We start from the raw sequence: 25,907 nt of genomic DNA on the forward strand, positions 1-25,907 counted from the left end.
ATTTACCCAAAGAATAAAACCAGCATGGATGAAGTTTCGACAAGCTATAAACAGCTGTTTCAAACTGTGCTTCAATCATGTTCCAGTAGAGCCAGTTCTTGGGGCCAAAAGAATCTGGTTGCTTCCTGGCTGCAACAGAGCAGCCAACAAAGACATTGACTGTAAGGTTGAATTCTATCAATTAGGAACTGAACTCATGCCAGCCACAGTACCAGAGAAGTAATGAAGATTGTTCTCATAAGCAGGAGGAAACAATACAACAATTCAGAGAGAGAAACAGCAGAGCTCTCAGGATTTTGAGCTTCAACAAAAAAACACAGGATGTTTACAAGTCTGCATCCTAGGTTTGCAGCACCTGCTTTAATGCATTACTGAGCTCAGACATAATTTGCCTGTAGTCCAGCACTGGGATTCGAGACCAAAAGATCTGCAAATGGCATAGAAAAAAAACCTTCTGACCAATAAATACTATATCCACTTCTGAAATAAACTGGAAGTACTCCCCATGCTGACATATACTCTCCACTACTTTGATGTTTCTACAGAGAAAGGTATTTGGCAAGCAAAACAAAAAACAATTTCTTGCCTGGTGCCCCACTTCTTCAGACCAGGCTGTGCACAGTCACTCCCATAAATCAAACAAGAGACCTCAATCCTCAATTGCACTGAGAAGTCTCTGACTTCTCTACTGTCTTCCCAAAGCTTCACACTCCAAATTCATCAGCACAACAACTGAAATGATGTGCCAACATCACACTTCCAAGGCTGCATACACAGCTTTCAAAAAAAAATAAAAATTGCTAGCAGCTTAACTAACTCCACCTTGTAAGCCTACAATCTGCACCCATGAGTCCAGCAGAGATCTGCAGATAGCAATTCCCTATTCCCAGAGCAGAGCATTTGACAATGAACAAATGAAATCTGGGTCCTAATACATTTGCAATGGAGGCAACACTTCTCACCAAACTGATAAGTAGCCTACAGATCCTGCCTAACTTTGCAAATCTTTCACATTTCAAGGAAGAAATGTTTCCAATAAAATGTCCAGGAGGACGAAAGTTCTCAAGTGGGCAAACTGCATTGAGATGTTCATCTTACAAGGACCACATGAACTATGAGGCCAGCTGAAATTCAGAAGAGGCTGCCAAGCAGTGCCTGCTCTGCAGAGCAGTTTCCTCTCCACCCAGCAAACAATCCTCCTTGTACACAGGGCTCACCTCCACAGCAACCCCTACAGAGCTGCTGAAGTACAGAAGTGGGTCCTGCTCCCAGACCCCTCCTGAAGGCCGGCCTGTCACCTTTGAGACAGAGGAAAGGAGATGAAAGCTGCTGATACAATTGCAGACCTTGGGGAAAAGCTACAAAAGCCACTTAAGCAAGGCTACTGTCCTAGAAATAAATCCAAGATTCCAACCACTCCAATCCAAAGAGCCTTGTTTACTTTGAGGATGAAATTTTAGTGATCTCTGCAGAATGGCATCCAAATGCACTGAAGAAAGCAAGCCATGGCTATAGTATCTCAGACAGAGGCATTCTTTGCCACACAAACATCTTTGCTTAAAATCAGCATCAGCTCCAGAAAGAAAGTCACCACAGAAAGAAGCAAACAACAAAGAAATCAACCCTTTTGAAAACCTACTGAAAACAGAAGTTCATTAAAGAGAAAACAGGCTGGACATGTCAGAGTCCCTTCATGACTGAAATGGAAGTAACTGGCAGAAAGCAGGAAGGTGAGCTGGGATGTATCATGCTGCTGTGTCTGTGGAAATGGCACATACAACACCACTCAACCAACAGATTTGCTCTCTGGATTGGGGCCAGTGGCAGAGACAACATTTAATTAAGCCACTGCTTAATGAGAAAGAATGAAAGAAAATTATAGCAGAATGAAATTGGCTATGGCTCTATAAAAGAAACACACCAAGATGAATCAGTTAGTAAATAAAGAACAACAACTGAAAACTACTAACACTCCTGTCTTGAGAAGAAATTGGATCATGTACAAGAAACGAAGCACTGAAGTTACACAACTAGATGAAAGCCTTAAATACTTACAAAAATAACTGAAACGTGTGTTAGACTGCTGTGAAAAGATGAAACATGACAACTCAAGATAGGAATTTCCTTCTTTTTTGATTCTTCTGCTATAATGTTGTTGGTCATAAGGTCTTTCCATTTCAATCTGCCTGCTTCCTCTGCTCAGGTGCCAGAACCTGTTCACACCAAGATCTGCTGCTCCTAGCAAAGGAACTTTCCCTACCACAATACTGCAAGGTGGAGTGAAAAACAAGCAGTGGTAGCAGGTGAATTCTGAGTAACCACTATAACTCTGTTGTAACTGCTGTGGCATTTCAGGAACTGTTCTGCTGTGCCAAAGCCCCTCTGCAGCCAGAAAAGCATGTAACAAGAAACACATGAAATGACAAGAAGGGACTGCTACCTTTGCTACTTCTGTTAGGAGTGACCACAGATCTCTAAAAAAGAACCAGAACAAAGCCAGAATCCTCATCTAAAATCTGCTTTCAGATTTTCAGATCAGAATTTTTTCCAGCTACCACACTACCACCTGAAAACTGCAATGAACTAATTCTTCCAATAGCTTGGATACATACACTTCAGAAGTTTTCTTACATCATTTTAGTAAGAATTTGATCCATAATCTTGTCAAGCTTGTGTTACAATTTAAAAGTACTGAGAAAATACATTGCTGAGTTTCTCTTTAGACCTTGTTGCTTTTTTCTTATTAAGAAAATAATTGTTGACTGCCTTGTACTATCCTGTGATCTGAGCTCAGTCAGGCTGATTAGCAGTGACAGCATGTCAGAGGTCATTACCATTAAACACACCTCAGTGAACAATTCCATGGAGTTGTTATTCCATCAGTGTAGTCCTCACAGGTGGTTTTAAGAATTGCAGGGAATGAACTCCAGATCACTTTGGGCTGTAACCTGCATGCCTGAGCACCCTCTGCTGCTCTGAGCAGCTCCACATGGTCCCACAGTCCCAGGGGACTCATCCAGTGCAACCACACTGCTGGAAGAAACAACACCTGAGCATCTATAGCCAACCCTTGTGGTTCATCTGGGAGAGGCTAGAAACAAGGTTCTAGCTTGGTAGAACCCTGGTATTTTCAACTCAGAGATTATGGCTTCAATAAGCCCATTGCCAAAGGAAACATGTCTATGTGTGTGTTCTATATGTCAGTAAATATATATAATTTAAGTGTATATATGTGTATATGTCTGTATAAGTATTATATATGCATTTATATATACACAGACATCCATATATGGATATTCACATTTATATAGGTGCATATATCTGCAATGTTCATACAGATATCTGTATTTTAACATACATGCACATAGATTTTCTTGACCATTTCTTTTCATGAACAGGCTTTAAGCTTGTTCTCCCATTTTCACTCTGATTCATATTGGCAAGAAATGTGTTTGTATGCCTATTAGTCTGTACAGAGAGGCAAGGAAGAAAGTGTGTGTGTACAGATATAAACACATATTTTGCACGCAGTCTCAGCTGACTATAATCTGTAGGTCACCACCTACACCACGAATACAGATGCATTTCTCTACCAGCAGGTCCACTTTCACATATCCTGCATAAAAGCCATTGCAACATGACTAGGTCAGCAGCATTTTGGCCTTCTCTCTCCTTAAACAAATGCTAAATTCCTTGCAGTCTGGTGGAACAATCCTGAAGGTACTAGCTGGACTGCTTGCAGTGGCCCACTTTCTAACAAATATCTGAATGGAGCCTTCTCCTCTGTCAAGGTTTTCAATAAATGCAGTTCTGTGAGTGCTGGTAATTTATCAGGAGCTATAGCTTCAGGGCCAGGATGACAAGTGTCCTACAACAAACAAGCACAGTCCAATTTGGCCTAGCTAAAATTGCCAATGTTCCTTCAGAGTGCTCCTACGTAGACTGGCACCAAGCATAATCATTTTATACACATCCATGCAACACTCTGAGTGCTCCTCCCAAATCCCCAGTCTCTCCTTTACAGTCCCAAAGGAGCCCTCGGAGAAGCAGCACCTTCCATTCAAGGAAAAAGCATCACACAGGGTGGCTCAAGTGGAACAAAAGTAGCTGCAAGATGGAAGAGTGAATGAGAGCACCCAAGTGAGGATTGCAGCCTATGCTACAACAGCACAGAAATCACCTAAAAAAAAATCCTATCATCCAGTTCCATGCTACAAACTTACTCTCTGCTTATTAAAAATGTTCCAGTGAGAAAAATAAAATTACAACGGGACTGAATTTCAGACAAGGGAGAAATTCAGCCTATTAATCATTGAGTTAATCTATTTATTCACCTTGGAAAAATCCTGATCAGGAGAAAGTCTATTAAAAGAATACAGGGATTCATCTGCCACCTTGCTCACTGAATAGTCAATCAGAAAATGCCCCTTTGAACCCCGCGTTAATAAAATTCTCATTAAATGCAAATCTGCACAATGTTATCTTGAAGAGGTGCATTAGTTTTTAAAAAAAAACTTGTCTCAAAATGTGTTTATTTCCTCATAGGTGAGAAGGTGAGTTTTTAAACCACCAACTGCTGCACCTTCCTATTTCAACCTCATCAGTGCTGCAGCTATATCTTGCAGTCTATCATATCTCAATTATTTATGAAAACCACAGAGACAAATCCACAGAGAGAAATTATAATGACTATTATGAGATAGGACGGCAATCAGAATCACTCATTCTGGTTTGGTATGTAAGATTTTCAGACAGATAAGGATATTATTATTCTTTCTTCTTCAATTTTTCATTTTCTTTGGGTTGGACAGAAATTATGAATTATCTGTAGAAAGGAAAGAAGGCAGGAATAGTCTCCCTATCTCTTAACACTCAAAAAGAATATTCATGACTGCTTTTTTGACAGGAGTAAGGACAACAAAATTCAAATAATCAGCAACAACAAAACTCAGACCCTACTGGAGAATTTTTAGTCCAACTAAAGGGTGCTCTTCATACCATAATAGGACACACAAAGTGGGATCTCTCTGCGGCTGAGTTTAAAGAAGAACGTGTCTAAGATTCTCTAGGCATTACTCATCCTGTCTATTTAAGCAATTAATCAGCAGAACTCATCAGTCCAGCACTGTGGGGTACAAGGAGGACTGTTTCAGTGCCTCCTCAATAGTTACTCCTGTAACACAAATGCATTGCAGCCTTGAAACACTGTAAATAACACACCACTCCTCTCCCAGCAGAAATGCACATAAAATTGTACACTAGGATTTAAGACACTTGTTAAAGCCCACTGTATGCATGCACAGGCAGATGCTTTTATATTTCTAAAACCCACTAAAAGCCCTAGGATAAGGAAATTGCAATGCTTATTTATTTTTAAATAGCTCGTGTAATGAGACCAAGATATAAACCAAAGCATGACTTTGCACTTCAGAGTTACAGCAAAAAGCAGGTAATCACTGCTCATAAAAACTTTACAGAATGATGAAGCAAGGGGAGGAAAAAATCCAGTGTGGATTTCTCTAAATTCATTTCCTTCATGGCAAAAGCATCCAAATAAGACAGCACACTAAGACCACGCTAAGGGAAAACCAAAGGGGCAGAAACAAACAGGAAATACAGATAATGGGGAGCTAAGCCGGGTTCTAGTCCCTGTCACATCACACTGTCAAACGTCTTCACAAAAGCACACTACCTTTGGACTTCTCTGGCTGCTCTGAAATCTATTCAGCTAAAGAACCCTTCAGATGTAGTATTTTTACTACCAGAAGAAGACAAAACAGAAGACAAAACTCTCCTCCTTCTCTTTTTTGAGAGTGAGGAAATGGGATAAATCAGACTAACTTCTCAGAATTCTAATCCCTCTCAAGGCCTTGAATCATCTGTAATTTAGACCTTTACTGATTTTACTGAATGAAAAGCAGTCATTAATGAAATTTCAGCATAGATGAGCAGTTGGGAGGAGCAGAGGAAAGCTACCGTAAGTCCAGAAGAGAAACAGAGTAGAGGCTCCACAGATTGCAGACACGAACATGTCTCATACAGGTTGTCCTTGAAGGTGTATCATGTTCATACCGTAACAGGACACACAAAGTGAGGGTTTTGCTGGTTTTTTGGTTACATTTTGTTTCAACTGAATGCTGATCTTCACAAAAAGCAGTTGCAAAGCCAACAGGAAATAAGCCCATGCAAAGCCTTGGTTCCACAAACCCGAGGTGAGCACAAACTCTCTGTGATCACTTGGTTTTTCTCTCTTCCAAGTGTAGACTTCTCTTGCTGGTTATACTGAGCATTCCCAGAGCAGGCACTTTGTCACATTTAGTGACATTAGTCAACAGCCACCTGTTCTGCTGCTTCACTCCAAGTGCACTATCTACCCACACATGTTCACTTACATCTGTTTAAAAAACTGCAAAAATAAGGATAGCAGCAAAATAAGTCTAGAATCATATATGATGCTTACAGACTTTTTGAGGGAACCTTTAAGGTGGCTTACAGACATGTAGATGTATATTGACTTGAAAAATGCCCTCAGGGAGTTTGTCCTACACAATGTCTTTTGTAATGAGGAAAACAATGAGTACTAGCAATGCAAGACTACTGAGCTACTTGGTGTTGCACAGACGCCAAATGTCTGGAGTGACTAGGGAAGTGATACAGAGATTTTTTTTCAGTAGAAGTACTTTTATCTTACAGGGTTTCTTATAAGCCAGAGCTAAGAAGGAAATTTTCCCTCTCAACATTCCTCCATTTTCCAATCAATTATATCCATGATCTTCTTACCCAGTACCCAGCTTGGTCACTAGTAGCTGCCATAAAAATAAATTACTCCCATTATGAAAGAATACATACCTAGATTTACACACCTTAGCCTTACAAGTAAAGCATAATTTCTCCCTTCTGCCCTTGAACAGGAAGTGGAGGTTTAAGAGAACATTGAAATGTCCTTAAATAATCAGTTTTAAACACACAAAAATCTTGCAATGTTAAGAGGCCTCAAATCTGCTTATTACAGCAGGCTTACAGTCCCCTTCATAGCTTTGTGGAATTGCTATAGAACCATGCAACAGAAATCTATTAGGTTCACAACTGCTCTGCCAGCACAGCATTATTCTCTACTGTATAACTTCTCCCAAGAATGATATGAGGATTAATTCATTACAGTTTGTGCTATGCTTTGAAAGCACTCAGTCTACAGAAGACTTGAGAATTATTAGGGGACAATCAAACTCCAGTAATCATTCCTTTATGCCTGCAAGCCCTGTCTGAGCAACAACTTAGCCCAACAAGTAGAACAGATTCAAAACAACATTCATTAAAACAAATGTGTAACTGTCATGATAAAAATGTAGTCATACACAGGAAATGAGAAACCTTAAAAGAGCAATTAACTTCCACTCCTTACCTAATATTGACTAATGCATGGGTCACCTTGCTTGCAGGCTCTTTCCATTGACCAGCATTGGTAGACAGCCTTAGAACTGAAAGGAGAAGAAAGTTAACAGTGCTGGCACAGAACTGGTAATTTCATAATTCAAAACAGGAAAAAAAATCTGCTTTGGCAAGATGGCAGTCCAGGAACCACATCAAAACAAAGATCATCTTTGAGAATCTGTGATCCAGGGTAGAAATTCCCTTCAAAGCCCATCTAAGAAACATAAGGGACATGGGAGGGGTGAGCAGAACAGAATAATGACTTAAGCCACAGGGGATGGGAGAACCTGGGTGCTCCCAACTGCTTTCACTGTCACACACAGAGTTTATTTTCTCCAGAATCAGAGCAGCATCCCAAACCTAGAACAGCTCTCATTCCACACACAGCTGTTCTCCTTCAGCTCCTGCTAAAGCAAGGTTCCATCTGAACTGGACTACATAGTGCAGTTAAAACCCTCTCCAGCAATGAAGAATTCTTCACATGCCCATTTATCTAGAGCTGCAGAAAGAAATTACACACCAGGGTAAAGAAAAAGCACTGCCTGTAGGAAGAAGGGTGGTGTTCTCCTGCACAGATGGTCTCTGACAGACTTAAGAGCAGATCTGAAAACATTCTGCAACAGGAAGAACTTCTAGGGAATCCAATTCTTTTCTGCCAGAGTACCAAAAATACTTATTTAGGTCAAAATATGTAGTGTTTTTATGGTGGCAGTTACTTGCACAACCCTTGGCAAGCATCAAAACAATAACAGATCCTGTAGCAGATGTTTTGATTAATTTCCATCTTGCCTGAACAAAGGGAATTTTCTATGAATTTGTAGATACAGGGTTTTCTGGAGGTTAGACTCCACAAGAATTGTTCACCCTCAATTTAGAAGTGAAGGAACAGCTCACCACCCAAATTTAGGATCATGCAGAAGCATGGATTCTACAAGTGAATGGTTAAACACAGTGGTTGCATACTTATGCTTATAATTGAAGGAATTGACTGAACCTTTCAGTCCTGCAGATCTGGATCAAGTTCAGTTTCAGAACAAAAGAAAAAAAACAAATCAATTAGATTCCACCTCCACTCCCAACATGGAAAGTTTCAACCACATTAACAGAAGAACTAAAGGATTGAGTTGCTTTCTCATCTCTGCTAATACCCCAGGGCTAGGGGACAGAAGGGTCACTGGAGTCTCAGAGATGGGCTGACAAGCAAAGGGAAGCTATCAGGCCACCTGGTAGCTTTCATTAGCTTGAGACAGTGCTACCTTCTCACCTTCTATTCTACCATTACATGCCATCTGCAGAAAAAAGCTGTCATCTCTGAGTAACATTGTTTTGTCCCACAGTAGGTACTGTGCTAGAATATCTGAAGCAATATATTCAATTCAGGCATCTGCAAGAGTAATTCAACAGGGTTTACTCTACATAGGAGGATGGCAAACATACATGTGATAAATTGTTTCAACAGCTCAGTTGTGCCTTTTGCAACCCAACTGAGGAAGAATTTAAGTGCCTTGTTCTTCTATTCCACTTACCTTCAGCTTCTACAGGGGATGGGTTTGAAAAACATATAACCTAGTAAGAGCACCACACCTCACTTCACTAGTTGCAGCTCTACTCAGGGAGTAGAAAATGGGTAAGCAAAAAATCTTATGCACTCAGAAGGTACAAAAATGGCCAAGCAATCCCTTATGTAACAGTTGAAAACTGTGGGAAATTTATGCAAAAGGGCAGTTTGTTTCTGCTTGCAGTTACAGGGCGTACTCAGCTACTTTCATTTAGGTGAGGATGTTTCTCCCCCATGTCAGAAGAGGGCTGTGGCCCAATTGTCTGCCCTTTAGCTCTCCTTAAACATTTATATAAATTCCTGTTGTTCCTTGGGTGATCAGGCTGAGAAGGGAGCCGAGGGTGAAGGAATGAAAGGTCCTTTTGGAATGAAGCAAACAAAGCTTCATTCTTTGAACACAGCTATATTCTTTTTTCACAGCTTCAAGTATGCAGCACACCAGTGCTGGTGCAGCTACCCTGGGCTGCAGGTGCCAGTGTCTAACACTGACTGATTATGCCTCCATGCATTCCTTGCTTTTCTTTGTTCCTCCTCCCTGCTGGGTGACACTTGGCTCCCTTCCCTCTCTCTTGAAGGTTGGCAGCTTCTCCCTGTTTTGCCAGGGGGCACATTCTTCAGTCCAGCAATTCACTTGTCACTGCAAGCAGGTTTGTGAGGGCTGTTTTCTTGGTTGCTTTGGCAATGAGTGAAGTGGATGTGATTTGTCTAGCACAGCAAGCCTCCTGCTGTAAGTTTCTCAAATTCTTTTCCAAATTCTTACTTGCATTCAGTGTTTCTCTGTGCTGGGTAGTTCTGCAGCATGTACCTGCTTTTTGACTTGAAATTGTCAAATGTAACAGAAGAAAACTACACAAAATGCATGAAATACCACATACTCCATTGTGACAATAAATTTATATTTCCAACATTAGGTGACAGAGGCAGGGGCAAGGAGCCTGTTCGTATTTTTTGTGACATTAAAAAAACCTTATCCTTTTAATAAGCTTATCCTTCTCTCAATTCTTAATTTACTAACATGCCCTAGTGCACAAAAGATGTTCACTCAGCACAGAAGACATCGGTAGCAGGTAGACAGCAAACACTTGACACAAACATCCCTCTTCCACCACCCTCACTTCCAGGCAGCAGCAGTCCTGACGAGTCAGGAGGTACTCACCCATAGAATAAAGGTTGTCAAAATTCTGGTGCATGCGAATGATTTCATAATAGAGCTCATCATAGCTGCTGGGAGTGGGCAGAAATGTGTCTCCATAAGTGATGAACATGTTGAACAGGTTCACAACCTATACAAGTGAAAAGAAGTTGCAAGAGGAACACTTACCCCAAATCTATTCTGCAACAGAAGCAATACACATTATGTCAAAACTTGCAAAGGAATAGCTTGCAGTAGCAGCAGATTTTCTTCATAGTACCAAAGAAACAGACAAGAAGCTTAAGTACTGTTTTATCTAGGGCCAGAAAGGCATGTTTCTATTTTGAATACAAAAGACCACAGAACAAAAAAAAAAAAAAATTAACAAATGTGGAAAATTAAACTAGGCCTTTCCTCACACAGACTTCTTTATTTCACCCTATAGTGAGTCCAAGCAGTGCCCTTTCCAAACACCTAGTGAAACCAACCACAATATTCCCCTGCTTCATGGCCTTTTTCTCATAACTCCTTAACAGGCCAGAAATCCTTTCTGGAATCCTTTCAGCATTACAATTCCTTCCTAATATTAGTTCACAATTAAATTGTTAAAATTAAGAGGATTTGTGCAAGGGTGAAGATGCTTACCATAAGAGCAAGGGTGAAGATGTTGTGCTTGGCCAGCAACACAGTCTCATTAGACATGAGGAACTTCAACAAGTTGATCAAAGCTAGGAGAAAATAATAAGTATTTTTAAAATACTATAAAAAGCAAAGCCATTCTCAACAACTTATATACAGATGCGTTTACGATATCTAGTGTAAATCAAACTAAATGCCAGCTGTTCACCTCAGAAATGTATCAATTTATATGTAGGATTTGGCGGTGCTTTTTGTTGCTATAATACCCTGCCAAACAGGTAAGTGACAGTTACTTTACCTTCCCACATTTATTCTCCTTCACTGACTTCCCAATCAAATCTACTCAGGCTCAAGGTACATCCCTTGCTAACTCAGTTCAAGATTTTTCTATCAGCTAGATCCTGGAGCGAGCTTTGGGGTTGGAAAACCCAACTGTCTCGTTTCTGCTTCACATATCACCAACATGATGTATGCACAGGCAGCCCCAAACTGTCACTCTTGTTGATACCCGCAGTAATAAAAAATAAAAAAGGTAAGAAAACCCCCACAGCACAGCTTTTCTGTAGCTCTGTGTCAATGCTGCTGTACTGGCAAAAAGGAGGATGTAGTACTTTATTGTGTCAGTTATCTGGGGCTGTGCCGTAAAGATTACAGATCTGGTTCACACTTGTCTTAAATAATAAAACAACAAAAGCTCCTGCTGTAACCACCCAGTATCGGTTAGTAACAGTGGCAATTAACAAAAAGGTTGGCTAAAAATGCTTTAATCAAACAGACTTTACAATAAACAACTGCATTCCATGCACTTGAATAAAATGTAAAGTTTCTTATCTTTTTTTTTTCCTAGTTGTTGAAATTTTCAGAAAACTAGTTTCTTCTGCATTATAGCTGTTCAGGAGTGAAAGCTGATGCCTGACTAGAAGAGATTCTTAATGTACTCTCTTCTCTGAAGTCAACACATTTCAAGACTTAAAACATCTGAATTAAGATGTCCTGAAAAGTCAATGCTGGAACACTGTACACATCTTTTTTAAAAGGTTCCTAATTATCTACTAATTAGTAACTTCATCCAACAGAACAATACCAGGCATTACTCCTATTTCTTACAGGCACAAGTAGAACCCGTTAATCCATTTTTCCCCACCATTACACAGGTGTCACACACCGTGCAGTAACTGGTGAGAAAATAAACTGTGGTTTGGGGGAACTCCACAGTGAATGCAGAAAAGACCATTCAGCCCAAGCAAGGTACAGGCTATGAAAGAGGAAGAGATAGAGCACAGGGAACAGGAATGAGGTATGGGCAGAATTTCCATACTCATCCCCTTCAAGATTGCAAAGTATTCACAAAAGGTAAAATCAAAAAACCTACAGCAAAACCAAGCAAGCACACCAGTCTGATCTTGAATTAAACAAAACTGTCAGATTCCAAATGCAGTCCTGCAAGCTCTACTTTACAGTACTACAAGTTCACCATGAGTATCACAAGTTTATACATGCACACCCAAAGGGAAGTCTGCAGCCCAAGGTGGGTATTTACTCATCACAGGCAGAAGCTACTTCCATCTAATCTTCCAGCAGGTGCCTGATGCTGAACTGAAAACCAGGAATGAACAAAATTCTCTGCAAACTCCAGACATGCAAGTGATGCATCTTTCAGAGCTATTCCAGGATTAACCATCAGCAATAGCATTTCTCCCTTCCATGTCAGCAGCTCACCTCATGAAGCAAATACATTAACACCTTTTCAATCCAGCCACTTAACTCTCTGTACCATCATCACCCCATCATCACACAAACTCCTGGGACCAAAAGCAGAGCCTGGATGCCACAGTAACACAGCTCTGAAAATACCCCTGTCAGTTCTTTTCCTGCAAAACAAACGTTTCAAAACAAAGTAGCAGGTACAGATGGGCTCTCCACCAGAGCAAAGATCCAGCTAAAAACAGGTTGCCAAGGTAACCAAAACTCCACAGCAAAAGAGTCTCCTGCAGTCAGTCAGTGCCTTGGACTGCAGACAGCTGCCCTGCATCTCTGTCACAGCAGCTCATTGGCCATTTCTCCATCTCATGGTTACAAGCTTGGTTTTACCTCCTTCCCACCCACAAAGTCCACAGGGCCACAGCCCGTGACCAGGTGCTGCTGTTCAATTACCAGCAGCTTGGCTTTGTGGAAGCAAAGTAGCAGAGCTCTGGATTTCCTATGACAAGTTGTGAGAAGCCCCATGTTCATTTCTTTGCCTCTTACTCTCCCACAAGAGCCCTGCTGAATGGCCTTTGTCAGCAGGTCATGGCATAGTGTGACAAGGAGCCACCAACAGCCATCCAAAATCAGCGAACATGAAAGCTGCCCATGAAGAGGAGAAAGTATTTTTAAAAGAACAAGTGTATTTGTCCAGAGCACAAGCACCCACCAAACGACAAGGACAAGCACCCTACAACTGCCCACTGCAGTACTTCTCATAAACCACCCTGAAGCGCTTGTACTGCTCTATATTGGTGACAACACTTGAAGGAGAACTTTCTCTGTTCTAGCTCTACATTTGTTTCAGCCATTGTGATGAATCTATGTTTAATTTTCCTGTTTCAGTTACAAAGAAGACAAGAGATTAGCTCTGCTTGAAATCAGTATTTATACCTGAATTGCACTGAATCATAGCCCACTCAAAACTTTCTGTGCTGTTCCTTCCCAAAGAACTAGGAAGGAGAGGGACATGCTTCACATGAAGAAGAAACTGAGTGTGGGCTCAGAGCCCAGCCACAAGAACTACCCTATCAGAGGTTTACAGCCACTATGTGCCCTGCACTGAAAAATTTAATCAACTGCTAGGAAACCACACATTCCTAAAAAAGTTGCAGTGTTCCTAACTGGGATATACACTACATCAACACTAAAAGAGCAGCCAGTCTTTTTCCACACCAGCACATTCTGCAGCAGCCTCTACTCAAGTGTCTCTAAGGACCACAAACACTGTGGAACCTTTAAATCCCTTTGCCATGTCTCTGTAGTTTGTTTGTAAGGCAGACTCTGTGCTGAAAATTAGGACAGCTATGCCCTGAAGTTTTCAGAGCTAGCAACTTTTAGATCTGGCTTCACATGCCTAGTGCCCTTCAGCAACAATTACACACACAAAATAAACCTTTAGAGGAAAGTCCAACTGACTGAACACCCCTCTGCCCTTGAGCTCCAACAGAGCACTGATGCTACTATTCCTAAACTTTATTACTTCCTAAATCTGAAGCCAAACCAGATGTGTCACATTTTCCCTGCTGCAATCAACTGCTCTCCTCTCACACCCCACCTGCAGACTGCCCTTTCTAGCCAGGAAATTATCTTTCTTTTTTTTTTTCCCCAGCAGAGGAGCAATTCAGTCTCCCAGCTGCACAGGCAGACACAAATGTGTTCCTTGCTTGGGCTCAGCCACCTTATCCCAAATTATGCTCCAGGGTTTAACGGCAATGGATGGTTTGGGTATGAGATCTATTTCAACATTAACTGGAAAACAATTTTTGCAGTACCCTCTAGAGCCCTTTTTTCCTCCCTAAAGATATCTGTTCTTGGCATTCATTAGCAGGACCTGAAACACCCACTGTGGTGAGTCTTGGAACATCCATAATTTCACAATACAACAGTGCCATTAAGATTTCTTTAGTAATAAAGGGAGAAGGCTGTAACTAAACAAGCAGCCACCAGTATGTTCCTGTAAGTGACCTGAGCTGGGTACACTGGCTGTGCTTCTTAACTCAACAAGAAGAGAACACAGCTTTGGACGCCTGTGTTTAGAGCCTCAAACCCAAGTGGACAAGCATGCTGAGAGCCATGTGACAGGCTGCATGTGAAAACGGGTATATAGCACGTTGACTCTTGGACAATTTTCTCTCCAAAGGATAATTACAGCCAAAGGATGAAAAGTGACATCAAAGATATCCTCCCTACTTTTTAAACTGAAATGACTGCAGTGAAAGAACCTCTTAGCTCTTTTGCTGCACAGCTGCTTTTAAAGACACTTTCCCTTATCAGCTTCTGTAGCCACTCTGTCTGCTAAGGAGCAGCAGTACACGCCTGCTCAGTTATTTGCTGCCCTCCCTCAAGCCAGTCCTCTGTGAGAAGACTGTGGGCAGCCACCATCTCTCATTTTCTTCTACCAGGAAGGAGGTAATTCCTGTTACAGTTGCCCTCCACTCCCTCCTTCCCCTATTCCTATTCACACAGTAGACTTACCTTCTCCCCCTGTAAGCCTTGTTTCACACAGAAGTATATTCAGCCCCAGGTGAATTTGGATTCACACAAAGTTGGGGGTTTATTTATTTACTGTCTCAGTGTTCTCTGTTTGGATCATGTGTAATGCAATGGGACCATGGAGGTAGGCCAAGAGAAAAGGGGGGAAAAAAGAGTAATATTATCCCCTGGGCAAGTCAATGTAGCACAGACTCTGCCAGGAGCATCAGAAGGCTCTGATGTGTTATTGCACAATGGAGCAGAAGAGAAAAGCCCTGAAACACTCATCAATGAGAGCTTGGATGGGTTGAGCACAGTACAGAGGCCTCTGTCACTGCATCTGCTGCACTTACAGGTCAAGGATCTTCTAATGGTGCATATAATGGCCCTCAAGAAAGGAGCAAGGCAGAAAGAGATATGAGGGCTCCTCAGCTGCAGTATAACATCCATTAAAAAGATCCAGTGCTCTACTAAAATTCTCCAATTTTCTACCCTTCAATTTTCAGGACACACGGGGAGGAACAGTGACTTTCCGTTCCCTCTAGAAGTTACCATTGAACCAACAGTGTATTCAGTGTCCTCCTTCCAGTGTCTCAAACCAGAACCCCCTTAGATGGATCACAATCCCCTTAGAAGGATCCCCACCCATCTACCACTGGAAGGCAGCTGATCGTGACATCCAGACAACACTTGCATGCTGCAGAGAAGTCATCTGCCCACAAGTGCTTCAGCAGCACAGTAACCACCCTGCACCTCCTACAGCCATCCTGCTTACATGCAGATACTGCCAAGGCAAAGTCCACACTACTCACTGTAGCCAGATCCGGTTAAGGCCGAGTGCAACTAAGAATAGAGTGGATTAGATTCTCCATGAAGCAGCACTGGTCGTTCTATGCTTCAGTTCTTCCAGCATACCAGAGAAAACAGGAGCATTCTGCCTGCAACAGCATTGGAAGTATAAACAGAGCAACACACAAGCCCTGGCTGCACCTGGCCAGATCAAAGGTCCACCTAAGCTTAGTGTGCTGTCTCTACATGGTCAACACCAAACACGTGTTGAAAAACAATAGGCCAAACAATGCTTTCTAATATGTTCTTTCGGATTCCAAAATTCAGCATGATTCCCTTACACGAGGGAAATTACAGCACAGAATGTGAAAAAAGCAGATTCTCACAACATGCCAACACCATAACCACAGACCAGTCCACTCTCTTGTTACAGACTAGAAGTCAAAAGGACTAAGCTAGGATAACCATACAGCCCACTGTGCAGCTGTGAGGAGAAGAGACCCCAGAACAGAGTAATCACTTCTAGAAAATGCTATACCTGAAATGCAATTTGGATTTAAGGAAGCAAAAGGCTCAAATATGACATTCTGAGATGACCTAAGTGTTAAGAGGGTGCAGATCTGGCCACATTCAGCTTTGGCAGGCACTCAGAAGAACAGTGATCAACACAAACTCAGCAGGAGATGAGAATCTACAGATTGGGTTTGACAGGAAAGAACCTACAGAGGTATTTTCCAGATAGAGTTGTAGGAACAGGAATCCTGACAGAGAAATAGTTACATTGCTATTACAAACTAACACACCAGAACTCCCTGAGGCACAAAGTACCCCAGCACCCTTGGACAAGTGAAGCAATTACTCAGGGACAGCACTTGCAGCTTCCTGTCAATCACCCTCAGCATTAGAACACAAGACTCTTGCACCAACACTGCAGTCCCCTCTCGGGAGCAGGGGAAGCAATAAAAGCTCTGTCAACATCCTGAGTCAACATGCTCCAGCTCCTTCCCTGTGCTCTGATCAGGAGGGAGCATCCAGCTCCCTGCTGTAACCATCACCTGACTCCTCTACCCTCCCTCTTGCTGCCACAGGCATTGCTGAGTTTCTCCTCAGCCACCACAGCTCCAAAAGGCAAAAAGCAGCTGGCAACTGGCAGGCTCCCCATCACCAGCACTCTACAGCTGCCCTCTCTTTTCCCCATGGCTGGCTCTCAAGGGCCCATCCATGAAAGCAGGCTGTTTCCTTAATGAGAACCAAGCGCTTGCCAGAGGGCTGGAGCACACGCTGGCACGAGCCATGGCTCCCAGGATTAGTCGAGCAGGCTCCTTCACTTCCAAGCCTTTACTCTCTCTATACAGCCCCCATCCCTGGTACTCACTGTTCCCACCTAAATGGAGCCAACAGTGTGAAACTGCAAGCTTAATGCAAATGCTGATTGCTGATGCCAGAGCAATGCTGCTAGATGGCAATCCAGCAAGCAATAAGAAATAACACAAATTTTCCAACTTCAGCTAAAGCTCAGATGAACAATATGCTTTTTTCTTACAAATAAATAATTAATTTGGTTTTTTTTAAAAAAACACACACCCATAAGCTTCATCCCTCTTTAGAAGAAAGGGTAGTATTGAGCTCAGTTCTGTTTTGTCTGACAGTGTACATACTGTTAAACAGTAGTCTTGGGAGTTAACATCGCACATTTTTGCCTCAGGTTTTAAAACAGAAAAGGTGGAGAATCTGGAGAAAGAGAAGAAATATTGTCTGAGAACATGGAAAGACTGCAAGGTAAGGAAGTCAGGAGTGATGCTGCTTGAACACAAAAAGGGGTATGGGATAAATTCTGAGTGCTGCATTCTGAGTGCTGCAATCCCTCCTTGCAGATAAAGAAACAGCTTTGAGCAGCTGACTGTAACACTTCTATCATCAATGGGACCATTTCCCAGGAGAAATTATCACACTATCTCCACTAGGTCACTATGATCTGCAAACTGTTAATGATGCACAACCAAGTTCTCCAGCATTTGCTAGCTTTATTTAAAACACAACAGAGCAACATATCTGGATGAGATCTGCCAAGCTGAGGCAGGATGACCAAAACTTTGCCAGACTTTTACCCATGCAAATGACTAAATTCCATTTGTGCTTATTTGAGCAAGATATGTTGCTCATATAAGCAACATGTTATGTTGAGAAATCCCCACCCTCATCTCACCACGTGATCAATAACAGCCCCAAATCTGATATTCTACTTTTTCTGTTCACTAGCTATCAGGGTCCAACCCTTTACCATCAATATTAAAATATCTTAACATAAAGTAAAAGTAAACTAGAATTAAGTAAAAGCAGATGCTTCCTTGAAATGATCCATGCAGGGAATTTAGATTATGCTCCTTTAAAAGAAGCCACTGAGTTTCTGCATTTCTTACACTATCTTCTTTAAGAGTTTAACACCAGGGCACTTCACTAAATGGCTGGAGTGTTCCCATGAAAATATTCTAGCTTTGGTTGAGGAGGTTATGTGGAAAGGTGAGCAGGACATTGTCCCACCAGCTGAGAATGACAGCAGAATACTACAAGCAGACATTTGCAGTCCTCCTTCTGACCTTCCCATCTTGCTGCCTGTAAGTGAGCTGTGTAAGATGGGACTGGGGTTTTCTTTGGGGTAACGTGGAGTTCTGCCAGGAGTACAAATTAAATAAATCAGTAACTATCAACCCACAACTCACCACAACTATAAACAAAAATTATTTTATAAAACCATCTTTCAATTTCAATCCTTTCCTGAATTCCTTCAGTATGATAGATATATCATACTGTGAAATAGATAACAGGATTAACAATTGCATTCCTGAACCCAGCTTGGGCTGACACAGTACCACATATCACAAACACCAACACTCCTATAATAAAGAAAATAGAACCCCCTAAGGGCTGCAAACTCCCAGAATGTATTCCATGGCACACAAAGTTACAGCTTTTAGTTTGTGTGAGAAACTGAGCCATTTGCTAACTGGCCAAGCAGCTCTATGTTCTTCCAAACTCTCATGGCATCCAGTGACCAGGAACTTTGCCAGTGAACTCGACTGTGTGGTACACCAGTGTGTGAATCCTGCCTCCACAAGAGCTGCAAGATGATAAGCTTCCCTTGCCAGATAACTGCTGCAGAAAGTGACAGTGACAGCTGGATTAGAGATGAGGGGAAGACACAACATCACCTGACTTCCAGTCTGTTCAGCAACATAAATCAGAGGGTTGAAGCAGACCTGATCCACAGTTGTAGAACCAGAAATTACATAGCTAACACACTCTCAGTAATCAACATTTCAGTCACAAAAATATTAAAACAAAGTGATTACACAATACCATCTTAAATATGCACTGCATAAGGGCAGTATTATATACACTGAAATTCGGGGGGGGGGGGGGGGGGGAACATTCTCCTCCGCAAAAAATTGTTTCTTTAAAATCTTCCACACAGGAACCTTTCATGTTTTTATTATACACCCAAGAATTTTTGAATGCAGTACTATTCTTGTTATAAATACAGAACCTGACAAAAAGATCTGAAGAGTGTACAAAAAGAAAAAAAAAAGTGTATTTTGTCTAGCAGCATTGTAGAAGTCTGCTTTGATAACCCTAAAATGAAAAGGAGAAAAATTAACTTCTTAATGGTGCTACATATTTGAAGTACCCTTATTTTAACAGTGCATTCTGCATCTCCCAAATTAACTAAGCTACAAGATAAGGAACTACAGCCTTATGTTAAAACAATTTGAAAACTGATCTTCAACTGATCTTACTAATGGTAATACCCACTGTTAATCCTGCTTTGCATTCAACTACCCCAATAAATAGCTATTTCATCATTATTATAATTCAGATTTTTTAGGCTCTACTCTTGCTATTAGAAGTCTTTATTAGTACTGCTTTTCTGTTTCTTTAAACATAGCTTTTGCTTAAAGCAAACCATAGCAACTGCAAAGAAGTTACCTGCACCCCCTAAGCTCAGCGTGAATTGCTCAAGCATTGCTAATTTTGAAGTGGGAGGAGTTGAAGAAATGAGTTCTTTTTATATAAAAAGCTTAAATGACTCATGAAAACTCTTCTGGCATAGCTCATACATGCTTGACAACAACAACAACAACACATATAGCACGGTCCATCACTCAAGTGCTGTACAAACCAGCCCAAGAACATTGGGCATAACAGGCTGTTTCTGAGACCAGTGAACTGGCTGTTCCCAAGTTTCCTAACTGGCTCTAGGAAGTACCTTACACTTGACATTCAATTAATCAGTGTTTAAAAAGAATAAGGTACCGGGCATAACAGTCCAGGAGATTTCCAGTTGGCCAAAACGTCTGCAAGCAAACAGGTCAACAGAGTCATATCCACTTAGAGTTTCTGACCTTGGCCAAATTCCCAGGCTAGTACCAGCAATGGTACATGGTCAGTGGTGAAAAACCTGAAGATTTTCTTTAGCACTCCAAGGGAAGAGCTGCACACTAATCAGTAGTGGAACAGAAGTGAACGGACTGCTGAAAAAGGCTACTAAAAAAGAACCAAGACCAACAGACATTTCTCGATCTGAATGTCTGGTGTACCTAGTAACTGCCTTTGCCAATCATTCATAGGTTAATCAGATCTCACTCTCCAGCCCTCTTTTTAAGATGTTTCAGAATTTAGCTCCACTAGCGATCTGATATTTATTTTCACACTGCTTTTAGGTAGAACAAGCTTCTACACACTATTCTTGCCACCCACAGATTTTTCTTTCTGTCAATCCTGTTTCCAGCTCTCAAATCCCTGCATCTTTCTCTGTCACCTAAACATTTTTGGTCATCTGGTCAGCACAGCCAGAGATTTATACTGCTTTGAGTACCATTCCTCTGGTCCCTTAATGTGAAAAAATTATTCTAATAGAGAAGCTCAGGCTGGATCACATCCAAACACTGTAACAATATTGTTCTTCTTTAAGCTCAGATGTTGCAGAAGAAAGTTCAACAGAAATAAGATCATATGGAAACAATGTGCCAAACAATGGCATATCCAAAAAAGCATAAAGTATTACAGACTGCATAAACAGCATGATACGTGTCCTGAGAGATGCCAAAGCACCTGGCTCCACTGCTTTTCCCTGCCATCACCGCAAATTAAAATCAAACACTAAATGCAGCAACTCTCCAAGTGCTGCTGGCCTTCCATACTGAAGACAAAGCATCCACAAAGGAAGAGCATCAATCCATCAGATGACACCCAAGTGGCTTTCCTTAATTAGAGATTAGCTAACATTAGATTTGGCAAGTGAACAGAAGGCTCCATACACTGCTACTGCTTCCACCTCCAGCCTTTATCTCAGTTCCTCCGCACCCGATACCGACTCCCTGCCCCCAGTATTCCCTTTGTCTTCTTCTCCCACTCAATTTTCTGCCTGAAAAAACTCTCCTCCTTTTATGTGCCAGGTATAACTCTCTCCCTTTCTTCCAATACTTCCTTACACAAATTCCCTCCAGCTTCTTTGTTCCACTCAGCTCTGCTGGGGGGCCTCCACTGCTATTATCCACACTACACCACAGAGGCATTGCTAAAGTCATCACAGACTTTGTCATTCCAGAAGACAAGTGTGGGCTTGAAGACCTTCTGTGAAGCACACCTGATGGGGCAACCAGGTATCTCAGACCTTACAGTGAATAACTGCTCCCTTTTGGCTGTTCATCCAGCAGTGATAACTAACTCTGATCCAAAACAAAAGCCTGATGGTCATAGGAAGGACAGAAATTATTTCAGAAGTCTTGTGCTCTGGTTTGGAATTGTCTGTCACATAGATTCAAGACCACAGAGAGAGATATTCTTTCACATCAAAGGCAGCAGCATTCTGGGTAATCAAAGAGCAACCTTGACAGGGTCAGAGTTAAGTATGAAACAGATCTCAAGACAGGGCTGGCAATTAGCATTTATTCTGCAACTTATGTAGCATTCTAGAAGCACACCTGGAACAGCCAGGACCTGCCCTTTTACAGGTGTATGCACCATTTCACCCAGGGTCTTCCAGCCTGTATAAACCACTTATGCAGCTACAGAAGAATCTCCCTCTGGTCACCTCAACATCCTATTAAAAAAATAACAATTTTGAAACATTCTACATTACTTTACTCTCAGAAGAGGATCACCTAAAATACACAAAAATCTATCATAAGCATGGAGCTCTTCAGCTACATCGGGTCAATGTTTCAGCTCCTTCACGGAAACCTGACCAACCCAAGTGTTTTTAGATCACTGCTTTGCTTTCAAAGCATGTGCAGTACTTAATACTTCTGAGGCACTTTATGTTTCCAAAGGTCTATATAAACACCAGCTAATTAGAGACAGCTAACAAGAATATCCCAAGATGCTGAATCTCAATGTGTAGTGAGTATGTTAATTTTTTCTCCTTCCCTAAAATAGGGAAAGTTAAGGATTTAAAGATGCCAACGAGTGCTCCCTGAACTGTGGAACAATACTTTCAAGCAAAAGGTGCTATATTTCAAACTTCCACTCTGCCAGTATGTAGAAAAGCAGAAAATTCCATCCTGGCCAAATGGAAATGGCTCTGGTTCACTGTAACTGCTGAGAAGATATCACACACATTGCCAGATGCAATTTCCATTCACAACAGACATCCACATTCTAGACACTCATCTCCTGAACTGGCACTACACTACAGCCATGCCTCTAGGGGCTCTGTTCTGAGGAAAACAACTGAAAAGGAACTGCTAATCCCTTAATTAGTGGCACCCACTTCACCTTCTGCAAGAATAATTTAGAAAGTCTGAATGGGCCACATGTCACATAAGGTGAAAATTCAGTAACTGAAAATGACTCAGGTCGTTGGTTCATTTCTCAGTACCTACACCTCAGCTGGGCAAAGCTACTGAAGGGAAGTACTCAGTGTCAATTGAGAAGAGCCTCACAAACCACTGATCACTGCCTCTTTCAAAAGCCATTCTCTCAAATTTCTGATGAGAGTTGCATTACACCAGGCAAGTCGCTGATCCTAGGTCTCAAACACAGCTCCAGGAATACACAATTAGGGCCATGTTCCCTTGAATTTTCATAAAGCTCTTGTTTAAGCCACAACAGCAAGGGGATTGACTGTACTTTCCTGGCTGAGCTACTTCACTGGCTAGATAAGAACTGAAGCACAAACCATATCCACCAAAGATGCCTGTTAGGTCTCATCATCCATTCTGCTACTCCCCTCCCCAGACCTCCCACACAATGACTGCCTCACATAAGAGTCCTACAAAGCTGTCCACTAGATTATGTCAGACTCCACAATACTTATTTATCCATCTTGGGATGCAAATGGCATGAACCAGACTATCTACCATCAACTCAAAGGTCAGAGTTAAAAGCCTCTCTTCCCTCACATTGACATTTCAAGGCTGCTCTCTTTAGGAGCTGCATACACTATTCTATGCGTGAGCATCTCTTGCAGTAAAAGGAAAAGCAAGGTCCATCTCCCTTTACCCAAGAGCCTACCTCCTTTCTACTCACAAATATCTGAGAGAGAAATACTACTCCATAAAACATTACTCCATTTTCTCCAATCAGGTAAAGAGAGACTCAGGTAATGGAACAGAAAAACGAAGACATTTGGATACCATAGTGAGCATGGAAGACAAGGAAGTAAATTAGCTACCATTATGATAATGAACTGGCTTTCCAAAGGAGGCAATTTGCATGCAGCAACTAAGAAGCAACATAAAGATGCTTTAACAGAACTGCTGCTTGCTTTTCAACCCAGGAACAAGGGAACAAGCAGTCACAGCCACAGAACAACCATCACTGTGGGTTTTCCTATTTGACTGTCTCTGCAGAGGCCAAGTACCTGACCAGAGCTCCCTCCAAGTGTAATGAAGCCTCACTCTGCATTTCTTCTGGTAGCACAGCAGCTTGTGCACAATCTGAATGCACCGTCTGGAAAAGAGAGGGCAAAGGATTAATGACATTGTATCTCCCCACAATTCTACAGCAAGCCTGGAAATATCACTGAAATCAGCAGCAGGGAAATAGACAAATTCAAAGACTACCAGAGGAGGATGGGAGTTGTGACTTTTGCCTCCTAAGGGGAATCAACACTCACAAAAGAATCTGACCAAATGAAAAAAGTGGCCTGTATGCCAGTTTACAATCAACAGGATAGGACTGACCACAAATGCATGTTTGCTGTTCAATAAATACTTTTCACCTTTTGCTACCCTAACCTAGGGGCCTCATAAACTCTACAGAACGAGTTACTTAACTTGCAGTGAGGTACTGCAAGCTACTGTAAAATCTGGACACAATGGAGCTTCTCTGTTTCTCTGGCCCCAGTGATGAGGCTAAAGGAAATGAGGGTGTCAGAAAAACTACAGGATTTTTAGTTTGACTGAGGTGTATGGTTTAACTACATTAAAAAATAAAATAAATATATTTCTATCAAATTTTCCAGTCTCCTTAATTTAAGTATGAGCTTTGGAATGTTCATGCAATACACATGCAAGCTCTGGAATCCCCCAACATACAAGAAGTACACTTGTCAAGTCTCCAAATCCTGTAGGTCCCTATAGCATCTAATGTTCATACAGACTCCTAAGTGCACAAACATTCTTCACAAATAACATCCAAACTAAAAATACAGTACAGTGAGTAAATTCTGTAACATTATCATTATGGACAAGACAAAAATATATACAAATTTGAATTGGTCAGGCCAAGCTATTTTTAGCTATTGACATGGAGAAAAAAGAGAAGGAAGACTACAAAACAGAAACATCTCTTTCCCCCCAAATCGCTATTTCTCAAAAACACATTATCTCATTAAAACTCACACCTTTCTGAAAAGACACTGATGAAAGACACTGCACATCAGATAAACATGGAGAAATTAAATTCTAAAAATTTGCATGGAATTTATTCAAAATGAGGTGAAAAGTTCAAGACAAGGCTTTAAAACAAGGTTGTAGCAAAAAAATATGATGCAGAAGGTATACATCATTCTTTTCAGACCCATAGATAATCCCAAAAATACAATAAGGCAAGAACTGAAACTAACTTTGAATAAAGGTAAAACTATTTATAATCACTGAGCATGACATTAAGTGCTGCATTTCAAATTGGATTCTCATGAATTCAACCAAGAAAAGAAAGCAAACCAGCTAGAATAGACAGCTGTCTTCAGATCAGGAACAGCAACCCCTATGAGGAGAAATCTCCTGTTTCTGATGTTACTGGTACTGGACAATGTCCAGCACCATCTAACCTTTGCATCTGCTTGGCTGTAAGTCAAGTTATGAAGTTATCCGTCCTGGTGGGGTGTCTCTGGTTTTTAAAAGTTTCGTGCTGAGGATTCATAATACAAATAATGGACAAAAAGCACTCTTAGTCTAAGGAATCTGGATTTCTCTTTTAAATATTAATATGCCCAACCTTGTGCAGCTTCATATCGTCACCTCTTAAATGCACTGCAGAGAAGTATGACACTACTTGTGCATTCAGAACACCTGCTTTGTCTGCAATAACTGTGTCTGCTATGGGATGGTTTCAGACAGGAGCAGAGTGAAAGGACTGCACAAACATGACAAAATAAATGGATACAAATGTCCACTGATGGTTGCTACTGCTCATTATTTCTAACGTTATGGGGTTTCTAGATGTGATACTACTTTTGAGTCCAAGCATTTCACACCTTTCTTGTCAAACTTCAGAGGATTACATCCGTCTATAATTAGTTCTGCAATTGTCATTAAAAAAAAGAAATTCTCACAAACTCAATTGAACTGCACAACCCTTGAAAAGGCACTGTAATTGCAAGGTTATTTGGGCAAAACCAGAATATGCTGAAAAGTTACCTTAAGGGAAAACATCCTATCTTTATCTTTGCTCCAGAATATAGTGCTGTTCACATCTTGGGGAAATTCAGCACTGTACAAACAGTCAGAGCAAGGCCAACAAACTGTCTAAATCCTACTTCTGCCCTCCAGGCTAAAGCAGTACAAAGCATTGGAGAGGCCCCTGTGGGACGCAGGGAGTGCTCAGGAGCAGCTCTGTCCTCTGGTCTCCTTTTGTCCATTGCTGAGTTTTACCCCTTGCTGCCTAGCATGCCATCTCAGCCTTAAACCTCCCTCC

The 25,907-nt window shown here is 41.4% G+C and overlaps 1 protein-coding gene across 2 annotated transcripts in view; it reads right to left on the reverse strand.

Annotated features, from left to right (window-relative positions):
* ARMH3 (armadillo like helical domain containing 3) overlaps nt 1-25,907 on the reverse strand; it is a 121,685-nt gene that overhangs the window by 59,290 nt on the left and 36,488 nt on the right. For both annotated transcript variants that reach the window (XM_054277134.1, XM_054277135.1), the window contains exons 20-23: nt 23,629-23,717; nt 10,767-10,849; nt 10,146-10,272; nt 7,403-7,478 (exon numbers count right to left, since the gene is read on the reverse strand). In XM_054277134.1, the coding sequence (XP_054133109.1) occupies nt 7,403-7,478; nt 10,146-10,272; nt 10,767-10,849; nt 23,629-23,717 (375 nt within the window). The remainder of the gene's footprint in view (nt 1-7,402; nt 7,479-10,145; nt 10,273-10,766; nt 10,850-23,628; nt 23,718-25,907) is intronic.

Source organism: Melozone crissalis, unplaced genomic scaffold, assembly GCF_028551555.1.
Source record: "Melozone crissalis strain CALT ecotype California unplaced genomic scaffold, PUWL_Pcris_2 ptg000019l_1, whole genome shotgun sequence".
NCBI lineage: Eukaryota > Metazoa > Chordata > Aves > Passeriformes > Passerellidae > Melozone > Melozone crissalis.